The sequence below is a fragment of the Tursiops truncatus genome, chromosome 12 (assembly GCF_011762595.2).
Source record: "Tursiops truncatus isolate mTurTru1 chromosome 12, mTurTru1.mat.Y, whole genome shotgun sequence".
In the NCBI taxonomy this organism is placed as follows: Eukaryota; Metazoa; Chordata; class Mammalia; order Artiodactyla; family Delphinidae; genus Tursiops; species Tursiops truncatus.
This window is the reverse complement of record NC_047045.1, coordinates 61,643,641-61,656,164: the sequence shown is the minus strand read 5'-3', so window position 1 is coordinate 61,656,164 and position 12,524 is coordinate 61,643,641. Positions and strand designations below refer to the sequence as shown.

Genomic DNA, 12,524 nt, shown 5'->3' with positions numbered 1-12,524 from the left:
GCAGCATGAGAGTGTAGAACACAGTACTGTAAGCCAGGAAGGACCTAAGATGGATGCAAATGAGGCATTGCCCATTTGCAATAGCGTAAGAGGCTGGGAACACGTGATTCACCTGACACCATCAGGTTGGGAGGCTGTATTATGTATTGGTCTGACAGGTCTGCTGTAACAAAATACCATAGACCGGGTGACTTAAACAACAGAAGTTTATTTGCTCACAGTTCTGGAGGCTGGAAGTCCAAGATCAAGTATCCGGCCAGGTTGGTTCCTTCTGAGGCCTCTCTCCTTGCCATGCAGACAGTCTCCTTCTCGCTGTGTCCTCAAGCGGCCTTTTTCTCTGTGCACGTATGCTCCTGGTATCTCTTCCTCTTTTTATAGGAACACCAGGATGAAGAACAGTGGGAACAAATCCCCACGCAGGTTCTCGGACTGGGTTTCAGGTGTCGGGAAAGGGGCACAATGGGGCCTGCAGGTGACCCGGGGGAGCTAATCTTCTCAGCACAGCCAGCTGGCCAAGTTTTGCTGTCCAAAAATGTGTCTTATCTTTCATGAGTGATTAGGATCTCCTGTCCCTCCTCCCTTCCTCTCTGCTGCTTTCCCATGTTTGATCCTAGGTAAAGATGGCCTATAAATGTATTTCATTTTAAAAAAAAAAATGAAAGAAAAAAACCACGAGTTTAAATCCTGATTCTACCACTTAGTAGTTTACTTTAGACAAGTTACTAGATTTCCCTGTGTATCAAATTTCTCATTTGTAAAATTGAAATAAGAATTTCTGCCCTCACAGGATTGTCACAAAGGTTGAGTAAGATAACTCACATAAGCCACTAGCAAGGGACCCAGAACATGGCAGGCACTCAGCACATTTTTACTGGCTTTCCTGTTCTGTGCTGGTGCCATGCAGGAGAATACAGGAGAAGAGGTTTGGAGAAGGAAGAATGCACGGGAAAAGTTAAAAGTTCCACTTTTACATAAGTGAGTTGGCATCAATATACTGAGAGTTACAAAAGATTTGTAAATTTTAAACAGCGTCCTGCATAGCATGTTGTAAACTAGGGACTGTGCTAAGCAGTGCAATAAGAATTGTATTTTTACCACTTAAATTATCATTACTGCCCTTATATTGTATAGTGACAGCAGTTAATTCCAGATTTATCCATTAAAGTCTTCTGGTTAATGTGTTAATAAAGATTTTAAATTAATTTCAAGGCACCACAAAGAGTTTTGAGAACTGAGAACTGTTATGGCATTCCTTGCTTCCCGTTGCCCATATTCTGAGTCTGAACCTTTCAGCGTGTATGATCTGGTGCCTACTGACTCTTGAAGCCTCAGCTTCTCCCACCTTCTGTCTAGACTCTTACCTCTAATGCCAGGCTCCCACCATATTGAACTATTGGGGATTTCTCTTCCCGGGACTCTCACACATGGGGTGCAGTCTGCCTGAGACACACTTTGCATCTCTTCAGCTGGCTATTTCCTGATTATCCTTCATTCACCTGCAAAGCCTAAGCGAGGTACCCCTTCTAGAAATTATCCTGTTTATCACAGTATGTTCAGTCCCTAACACAGTACCAGGTACATTAGGATTTCAGTGAATACTTGTTAAGTGAATAAATCAGTACTCAGCCTAAATGCAGAGGACTGCAATGATAATTTTCCATTGCGTATGTAGTTGTATAACCTGTAAATTTTCAAATTCCATTTACATAGGAAAAAAAGTAGAAGTAGTTTATTCTTTAGTGTATGTATTATGTCCTATTTTATACACTGCATCACGTCTAAAGTGGGTTGAGGTCTGCTTCCTTCTTGTAACTGCTGTAAGGGATTTGTAGATTCCTATGCAGCCATTCATTTTGAATTTGGTTTTTCAAAAGAAAAAATACATATAGTGACTACTGTAACAAAACAGAGAAAGAGGATTCTCATAGAAGGGTTTTTCCTCTTAAATTTGTATAAGCTTATAAAGGTATTTTTAAAGTATGGGAAGATTTAGATTAGTCATATAAAATACCCCAAAAATGGTATTTGTATAGAAATACATCTCAAAAAGAGACATTAACAATAAACCCAAGTGATCACAATGAAATTATGTAAACTGGTTGTTCCATTGAATTTTTCCTTTTTGTAAAAGTGTCGACGTTCTGGAGAATTTTTTTTTTTTTTCAGATGCGTCTGCTTAGCACAGGGAATGGGACCAAAGGTGGAATGAAACAATTTTAAGAAAGTGAATGATGTGTGAGCTTTTTTTTATTTGCCTCACAAGTAATTTACTTTAAAAAAAATTAACATCTGCTATTTTGAAGCTAATCTTAGTGTATTGAATGATCTTAACCATTTCTCAATCCCACAGTCTTTTATCTTGCTTCTCCTGCTGTGTTCCCACCACCCCTGATCCCATTAGCAAACCTTGAGACAGCCTCAGACTCACCAAAGTACTGCTTTGGTTTCAGCTGCTCTTCTGCAAGAGGAAGTGAATGTTGGGGGTTTTCTCTGTGGTACAGTTGTGATAAAGCTGTGGTGGTCTTATCTCTCTCTTAGGTAGTGGCCCTTTATGACTACACAGCGAATCGATCAGATGAACTAACCATCCATCGCGGAGACATTATCCGAGTGTTTTTCAAAGATAATGAAGACTGGTGGTATGGCAGCAGAGGAAAGGGACAGGAAGGTTATTTTCCAGCTAATCATGTGGCTAGTGAAAGTAAGTTTTGTGCTCCCTTCCTGGTTTACTAATATGGTATAACTGATAGTCCAAGATTTTATCATTTTCTACGCTTTAACTTGCTGTCTTGTTACTTTTGCATACATTTACCGATGGGTATTGCTCTTCATTCTCACGTTGCAAAAGAATAAAAGGGGAGGGGGGCACTAGTACACTCAAAAGCTATTACATTCTGAGATTGGAATATCTACTTCATGGACTTCCCATCCCAGGGGACCTGCCCGTCTAGCTACCACCCTTCTTCAGCCCCTTTTCCCCGCCACCTGATGCTCACACACTGACGTCACCTCTCCTCTTGCCGCAGAGACTCCTCAGTTGACAGACACCTAAGAACCTCTAGCTCCCAACTCCCATTCTTTTTACCTTGTATCCCCAGGCCTAGCTGGTCCCTGCTCAAAGAAAACTGCAATAGATTGTTCCACTCTCAAGTAAATTAAGCCCTCATTTGTGAAAGGTAAAAGAAAGGAGCCCGAGAAGAAATTCTAAATCTGAGTTTCTGAAAGCTGTAGATTTGCTTCCAGGCCTTGAGAGGAGAAAATAGAACTAACACAGAGAGTTTGAAAATAAAAGAGTTCAAAGACTGAAGAAAGGAGAGGAGTATAGCAGTGCTTCTTCAGAAGAACACTTCCCATCAGCCATTAACTTGGTGTGTGGTAGGAAAAGCACGATGCCCAGCGGTCAGGAGAACTGACTGCTAATCCTAGCTTGACAACTAATAGTGATATGCCTCCGTTTCCTACCATGGAATGAGGGAGCTGAGCTCCATCATCTCTAAGCTTTCTTCCAGAAACACTAAAATCGTATAGTTCCGATTTAAAAATATAGTAGAAGCAGCCTTGAGAGCACGCTACGTTTTGAATGTTTACTGTTAAGTCTTTTGTTTCTGCAAAGTAATTATTATAAGTGGTAGTTGGTTTTCAGGCTAGTCTCTGAAACCCCATTCAACCCGAACTATGGTTGAACAAAAATACGATTGATTTCTAACCTAAGTTCTGAACTTTGAAGGGAAAAGAGATGAAGAAAAGGAGAAAGAATCTCTTCCATGAATCCTGGGTGCTGGGCCAGGCCCAGGTAAAACTATTTCTCTTGGGCCACCTTCCAGGTCTGCACCCGGCCCTTCTCAGGGCTCCCTCCCCAAGAGCTCTAGATCTCACTGCAGCTCCTTCCCCAGCTTATCTGCCACTTTCAGCATACTCCTCCCCTCCAAAGCGCTAATTGTCTTGAAAATTACCCACTTCTTTCTCTCTCATAACAAAATTCTTAATTTCCTCTGTGCCATGGTTTTATTCTCTGAGCAGTAAATGACTAATAGCTCTTAAACTCTATCTGAGGTATAGTTTTATGTTTAAAGGAGGATGCAGACTGGAGAAAAGTTAAGGCAGTGTGGAAGGAGGAAATTTGGGGACAGGTTAATTCCCAGTCATCTCCTGTAAACTCAGCACTTCACACTTGCAGGTCATCTCAGATATCCGGGCTGCTTCCCTCCCCTCCCAGTGAGGGCTTCTCTCAGGACCAGCAGCTGGAGTTCTGCAGCGGTAGCTTCTGTTTTTAAATCAAGAGCTGCCTGCACAGTCTTAGTCACTCTGGAGTATATCTGTCATTTTAGCTAGCTATTACAATCTGTTGTTTCTTTCAGATACAAGTGGAAACTTGACAGTATAAAAAGATTGTGTATTTCCAGGCAACATGGTGTTATGTGCTAACTTTAGAATCTAGTTAGTTTGCAGAAATTACCTCTTAGGCTTGCAAATATTGAGAGGCTATAGATGTTTGATCCACAGGGGATTAAAGATTCAATAAAATTTGGTTTTCTTCCATAAGAACCAAAGTGGGACTTCTGAAGCATACTGCAGTGACCATGGTTGGTGGCCGAGTACAGAAATTAATTCCGTGTCTCAGGCGGTGGCCATCCTTCAGTTGCCGTGACTCCTTATTGTACCCCGGAATAATTGATGGTTTCTTTTGGCATCAGTCACTGCTTGTTGAAAAAGCTTTTGCAAAAGCCAGAAAAAACAAAAATTTTTCAGAAAACCTGAGAATACGATCGAATTCTCAGTTCATCAGGGGTTCTTTTCCTCTCCTTTTTTTTTTTTTCTTTTTTTTTTTTTTTGCGGTACACGGGCCTCTCACTGTTGTGGCCTCTCCCGTTGTGGAGCACAGGCTCTGGACGTGTAGGCTCAGCGGCCATGGCTCACGGGCCCAGCCGCTCCACGGCATGTGGGATCTTCCCAGACCGGGACACGAACCCGTGTCCCCTGCATTGGCAGGCGGACTCTCAACCACTGCACCACCAGGGAAGGCCTTTTCCTCTCCTTTTATCCTACTTTTTACCTGAATTTAACAAAAACTCACCTTCCCAGTTTTAACATTAGAGAAAAAATGACTGTCAGCAGCATATTCCGCTCTGAAAATAGTAGGAGAAATTGTCCTTTATCTGAAGCCAAATATGCAAAGCAAATGATCTAAGGGACTGTGTGTGTGTGTGTGTGTGTGTGTGTGTGTGTGTGTGTATGTGTGTGTACATACTATACATACATACATAATCACTATCAACTGTTCAGTTGAAAGCCATGTCCTTTAAGAGAATGACCCAATAGAAGACATTGGTACCCTGTTATCACAAAGGACATTCCCTTTGTATCTTAAGCCACTGGAAAGGAAAACTTGATCAATTTCCTTAATCACATCTAACATTTCCAGTAAGAGATAAACCCAATGATAAAGTCCGCCCACACACAAAGCCCATTAATGTAGCTTATAATTTTAGAATTTTGATCAGGTGTATTTTATCACTTTCTCTCAATTCAGAGTTGCCCAAGTTATTTAACCAGAACAGATTTCCTTTTTAGCCCTTTAAAATTCCCACATAACTTTTTAGATTCAACACCACATGTAAATTAAGTAGATTATACAGATTATAATCTTATAAGAATCTTAGATCCAACACTGAGTGGATCCTGTGTCATGTATAGTCCCAGCCCTGTGCTTACTTGTTTCATACCATCTTCACAAATTATCCTTTATCCACACCTCCGCCTGGCAAAATCCTCCCTATTTTTCAGTCTGACACACCTACCACTTTTTCCATTAAGCATTTGCTATCCCCACATCAGAACTTGTCTTTGTTATTATCTCTCTTCAGAATAATGTCACAGTCAGTTTTATATTACAGTTAATTGTGAACATATCTGTCTCTGACCAGATTGTAAGCTCCTTGAGAGCAAAGACTGTCTTTGGTCATCTTCGTATCTCCTCCAGTGGTACCTAGCTGATGTCCCTGCATATAGCAGGTTCTTGGTAAATGTGGATTAAGGTAAAATAAGCATCTGCATGACCACATACATAGTAAGTGAAAATGACACTTTCTGCATTTCTGAAATCCTGCTGATCAAAAGTTGCCAATCATAAGTTGTGTTCTTTGGATAAGGAATGTGTAAGACTACAAATCGCCTTAACAATAAGTTCTGGGTAGCTTATTGTTACACCAAGGAAGTCTGAATATAGGTGTGTTTAGTTTCCTGTCTGCCCCCCATTGCTGTTTTGCCCCGTGGAACGGTGCTCATCGATTTGATTGCATGAATTCTTTGTTCAATTCCAGCACTGTATCGAGAACAGCCTCCAGAGGTAAAGGAGCGATCCCCTCCTTTAACCCCTAAGGAAAAAGCCAAAATGGAAAAAGCTTTTTCAGCTCCACAAAAGGTAAATGTTTGCAAGACTATGTATTCCACGTACTTTGATTTTCACTCTCTCTGGATGAAATATTACTTTATTTTTCATGTTTACATCCTTCATTGTTTACATTATTATTTCTTCTAATATTGGCATCAACATTTTGAAATATATAAGGCAAATATTATTATAGCCATTTTCCAGATAAGGAAACTGAGGAGGCTCAGAGAAATTAAAATAAACCCCAAGTCACAGCCCAAGTGATGGGACGAGAACCCAAAGTAGAACTTGTGACTTTAAGTGTGACGCTATTTCCACTCTCCACATTTCTGTAACTGTGATACTGACACTGTCCTCAGCCCCACCTGAGGGGTCCACATTTATGCTAACAATGACTGGGGCTCATAGACTAAAGATGTCATATCTTCCCGGATCATTCCTCTTAACTTGCTAGGAATTTTAAATGCTTTCAGGTTAAAATAAATACGGATCTGTTATTAGCCAGAGAAATGTCATGTTTTTTCACCCTATGCCATCAGCTCCCTCAAGGATATCAGGCAGAATTCTGATGTTGGTAGTGCTTTGATAGAAAAGTTTATAAGCACTGTACCACCATATATATTACCTTATTTAACTTATTTTATTATGTGACATTAGCTCTTGCCTTAGACTGAATAACTTCAGTTCTTTTTGACTCCATGAACTAGCAGGCATATATATATATATATATATATATATATATATATATATTTTTTTTTTTTTTTTTTAACAAATACCATGTCGTGATAGAGTTTTTTGACAGTTGAACCTGTCATGTATCATCCTGCCATTCATTCTATATTTGTTGAGTGCTCACTTCCATGCTAAGCACACTATTAGTCCTCACTGAAAAAAGACTGAGTAGTCAATGCACCTGGCCTTGAGTAGCCTACAGGCTGGTAGGTGAGACTCCTACAAGCAGGTGATTCCAGCACCCTATGGTAGGAGCTGTCATGAAGATCTGTGCATGATGCTTTGGACACACACAGGAAGAAACACTCTAAATCTTCTCCGGGGAGTCCAGGAAGTTCCCAGAGGAGGTCAGGCTTGAGCTGAGGCTTATAGGATGAAAAAGTATGTGTTAGGTAGATGATCATAGGAAAAAACATTCTAGCAAAGGGAATAACTTGAGTAAGGTGTGGTATAGTATGGTTGTGTTTGGTGAGCATGGGGTCTGATGGAAAGAAGGATAAGAGAAATACAGGAGCCAGGCCTAGTGTGCTCTGCTCAGATGCTTAGACTGTAGCCCTCAGAGAGAGGGGATTCCCGGAGAAGGTCGCCCGGGGAGTAACATGTACAGATTTACAGGATGAAAATGCCATTCTAGTGGTAGCACGGTGGTTGAGTTAGAGGTAGCTGAGACCTGGGGCAGGGAAATTGGTTATGAGTCCATTGAAATAAAATACAAAAGCCTGAACTAGTGCAGATGTGGAGGGTTGTGGTCATAAGGTAAAACTGACAGGATTTTGTGATTGAGTGGATGCGGTTAGTGAAGTTGGAATCTAGGCGTGTGCTAAGGGCCCTGACTTTATTATACAACTGCATGGATACGGTACCACAGAAATAATAAAAGAGCAAGGAAGATTTGGGGAGATAGAGACAGGGAATGGTGGGAGTAGGATGTGATGAGTTGTTTTAGATATCCTGATTTGTTAGTGGTGTCTGTAGGGCTCCCAGGTAGAAATATTCACTAGGAGGCCAGAAATTCAGGATTGGAATTTCAGAGAACATAGGGCTTCAGAATACAGTGGGAGAAGTTAATGTATCCATTGTATTATATCAGGAAAGTTGAAGCTTGTAATGAAGGAGAGAGCACAGGAGAAAGAGTTCTGAGAGGAGGCGGCCAAGGACAGAATCCCAGTGGAACACTTACTGGTATTCAATATCTAAGGGACAGTCAGGTGAAGGGAAGAAGATTAAGAAAGAGTAATCAGGGCTTCCCTGGTGGCGCAGTGGTTGGGAGTCCTCCTGCTGATGCAGGGGACACGGGTTCATGCCCCGGTCCGGGAGGATCCCACATGCCGCGGAGCAGCTGGGCCCGTGAGCCATGGCCGCTGAGCCTGCGCGTCTGGAGCCTGTGCTCCGCAACGGGAGAGGCCACAACAGTGAGAGGCCCGCGTACCGCAAAAAAAAAAAAAAAGAGTAATCAAAGGGGAAGGAAAGAAGTGGCCTGGAAGCCAGGGGAAAATAGAGGTTCCAGGAGGGTACAGACAGGAGTGTCAGAAACAGGCAGTTAGGGTCTCAGCATGTGGACATCAGGAGGATCCTGACACCTTTGCACTAGTGTCATGGATTCATACTAGTAGGAGGATGGAAGAGTAGAATGGGCCTCAGCAAGTGAACTCGTGGAAGTCATTCCCAGAGCCTCTTCACTTGAAGGAAGGAAGAAAAAAAAAAAAAAAAAAAGTCAAGCAGTGGCTGGAGGGAGACCTGGTTCCAGGAATGACTTTTTAAATATTGGAATGACATAAAATGATACCCTAAGGAGTCAAAGCCAGTAGGACAGGTTCAGGTTGAAGGTAGATAAAGAAAGCACACATGGATCTTAGAGGAAGCAGGAGGTTTTCATTGGGAGGACAGGTTGATAGATTAGTCTTGGCCTAGAGCAGTGGTTCTCCACTGAGGGTGATTTTGTCGCGAGGAGACATTTGACAATGCCTGGAGAAATCAGATATCTGCAAGGAGAGGGGTACTACTGGCATCTAATGGGTAGAGGTCACAGATGTTGCTAAACATCCTAGAATGCCCAGGACAGCCCCCTCAGCGAAGGATTAGATTGTCTGGCTGTGCTGAGCATAGAGCATCAGCCCCCCCGCCGAGACAGGTAAATGTGGAAGAGGATGCAGGTAAGTTGATAGCGTGGAAGTCTCGAAATTGAGGATATCTTCATGTTCTCCAAAACTGAAAGGAAGGTCCACTTCAAATGTGATAGGAGTGAGATAGGAAGAAGAGTAGTGACTGTTAGAATACCTGTAAGGACAGCAGGAGCAGGGGCTCATGCGGGACATATAAGGAGATTCCTGAGTAGTTCTGGGAGCTGCTATTTGGATGCCATAAAAATCCAGGTGACGTCATTCTGGATTGAATGTGCAGTTGGGTTTTTTCTCAGTAGCGCTTAGCATCTAGGGCCTAGCAGTGGAGAAGGCAGATTTAGTCGGATGCATAACTGGAGCTGTTGGGGGGTGGTGATGGGGAAGAAGAGGATAAGAGGCTCAGTAACACTGGTCAGACAAGTCACTGGAGTGACACACCATGGAGGGTCACCCGGACCAGAAAGGACGTGCAGTCGGGAGAAGACCAGCAGACTTAGAAAGCAGGGTTCTCTGCAAGCTTGCAGCAAGCCACCCACGCCCAAGTGGCAGCAGGAAAGTGTCAAACGAGAAAGCAGTTAACAGACTGGAGCTACGGCCTGTAAAGCCAGATAAAGCTAGACGGGCTTGAGCTCCTTAAGTCATACCATTAACTTAAACCTAATTTTTTGGAGAACAGGAGCCATGGTTACCTTCCCATCTATGGAGAAGATACCGATGTACTATGCAGAGCAAGAAGGCAGGAACTCATTAAAGGACTTTGTAAGCCAACTTTTCACGACAGTGTGAACTGCTGCAATGGGGGCTCGCCTGTAATTCCAGGTTTTTCTCCCACTAGCTGAAAATAAAGTGGTTTATTTGCTTGGTTCCAAAAAAAGAAAAAATTCTGTAAAGCCAGAAATTCTTTCACTTATTTAATATTATGTATCAGATGTCAAGCAACCCAAAGTTATGGTAAATCCACAGAGTTGTGTATAAGAGCTGGAGTGAAATCAAAGGACGTGTTATTAGAATTGAGCTGGTCAAGGAATTAGGACCCAGACTATCGGGCAGGTTGTTCTCTTGGACATTAAAATTCGAGGATGGTTGCAAGAGTTGGGATGAAGAGGACACAGGTGAACCTGGAGCTGAAGTTCTTAATTCTTGTGTTAGAGCAGATGTGCCAACCTTGGCTTCACATTGAAGTCACATGAGAAATTTTTTAAAATAAATAAATAAATGTCTGTCTCCACACCCACAAATTGATTTAAGTGGGTTGGAATGGGACCTTGGCATGGGTAGATTGCAAAAGCTTTCCAGGTGATTGTAATGTACAGCCAGCATTGAGAAGCATTGTGTTAGAGTGACCACAAGGTCCAAAGGTAACAGCTGCAAAGATAAATAGAGGGTGTTATAGCCAATGTCAAGGCACCCAAGGAGGAGCGCTCTTAAAGTATAATAGCCTAAAATCAGCAGCAAAGAGCTAAGAGGAGGCCAGTATTAATTCCAGCCCCCATGGTTCACGGTTGGGTTCTGTGTGAATGAACAGCTTATGCTGCAAAGAACTGAAACAAAAACAATTCTTGGTAAAACTCCAGTTTCAAATCCAGCAAGGATTTATGGTGATGGTTGCCTATAACAGTATGGGACTACAAGGGATACAGTTGAAAGGACTGGCATGAAATGTGGCTGTGAGCAAATGTTGCATGTATATTAGTATCCATTGTTTGGAATTCACCAGATTTAAGAATTTAGGAAGATGCTAATATAAATTTAACCTAAAGACATATAATGCAATGAAAGCATTTATAACATCGGCATAGAGTCGTTGTGACAGCTAACAAGACTTGTAGTCTATGTCAGGAACTGTGTGAGATGCTAGGAAAGACACAACCTTTACTTGTAGTGGCTTACTGGCTTACTGGTATTCCCAACTCTGCATCATGCTGACCTTTGAAATTAGGGTTACCTACCCCCCACCTTTGTATATTCCTGTCCAACAGCCTCGAGCTCATTCTGCCTCAGCCAGAGGAGATATAAGGAACTCTGTCAGTGTCTTTCTGGCTGCCTCTTCCTGACATGCCTGTGTTCCTGTGGATGGAAACCTCTTACCTGCTTCTAAGACTCCCCAGTTCTCACTGCCTGTGCCACGCTCTACTTAGCAGAACTCACTGCATCATAGTCTTAGTTTAGACTGTAATCGATTTTTTAATTCTCTGTGCCTTTTCTTCTCACAGACTGATCTCCATGCTTGAAATAGACCTTTATATTCATATTCCAACAGACAATTCTTCAGATATCCAACTTGACCCTTGAGGTCTGCTTCAGGCTATCCCACTGCTTCCCAAATCCTAATTCTAATAGATCTCAAAGAACTTGTAGATATGCAAGTAAAACATTTAAAAACATAAAATAGGTAAAGCAAGGAAGTTGCAGAGGATAAGAATACATTTAGGGAAGGAAGTAGAAAAGTTCTCGTGGAGAAGATGGAGCTCGAATAAGGCTTTAAGTTTTAAGATGCAAGGATTTCTTTTGTTGAAGAACATGATTTGATCTGCTTTATCTGAATCCATGTGTTAAAGTAGAATCTTACATATATGTATTTAACTTTACATGTGGAATGTACCACATGTATAGTTAGACAGTATTTTGCTTCCCTGTGGGAGAAAGTGTAAAGAATGACCTACACGTACGTAAGAAGTCCCTGGGAAACGTTAATGTCATCCCAGGTAACCAAAATGCCTTGGGTACACTCTGAGTCATGACACAAACAGCCAGCCCTTGAGAAATGTGTAACTGGGCTTCCTTAGCACCTGGCATAGTTGTATTTCTTCAGTTTAGTTTCTTTATCAGAATATGTTATGGTTTGATTTTTATCAAGATCCTGCCTTATAAACCTACCACAAATTCTATCAGATGTTTAATTTCATGTGCAAGTTTTATTTTTATTATCATATATAAGGGTTTGGTTTTTTTTTTAAAAAAAAGAAGGGCATGAAAAGTGATCTGTGATAAGTGACTAGAATTGGGGCGTGGGAGGGGTGGGTCCTAAGTTCGTAGAATTATAGAATTGATGACATGGAAGGAACCTTAGAGATCAACCCTGGTGATTCTAGTCAACTCCTTCACTTTGTAGATGAGGAAATCAGGGTAGATCCAGGAAGGTTATAAGGGGTTTGTTCAGAATGACCCTCCTGGTTGGAGCTCGGCCTCCATGCTCTCAGGCTGGTGCCCTTTTTCCTCTACCACCTAGTCAGCAACACAGGTAGACAGCTGTTACCTGCACAGCCAGCCACGTTTTGCTT

At 42.0% G+C, this 12,524-nt stretch overlaps 1 protein-coding gene across 17 annotated transcripts in view; it reads left to right on the top strand.

Moving 5' to 3' along the window:
• AHI1 (Abelson helper integration site 1) overlaps positions 1-12,524 on the top strand; it is a 219,081-nt gene that overhangs the window by 149,998 nt on the left and 56,559 nt on the right. For 12 of the 17 annotated variants that reach the window (XR_012324850.1, XR_012324849.1, XR_012324848.1 and 9 more), the window contains 2 exons: positions 2,539-2,701; positions 6,321-6,421. Coding sequence is in view for 7 of the 17 variants with exons in the window: in XM_073789617.1 (XP_073645718.1) it covers positions 2,539-2,701; positions 6,321-6,421 (264 nt within the window). In the remaining 10 variants the exon portion in view is untranslated. Of the gene's footprint in view, positions 1-2,538; positions 2,702-6,320; positions 6,422-12,524 lie in introns of those variants that run through there. The other 5 variants (XR_012324853.1, XR_012324854.1, XM_073789626.1 and 2 more) reach the window with 3 other exon arrangements.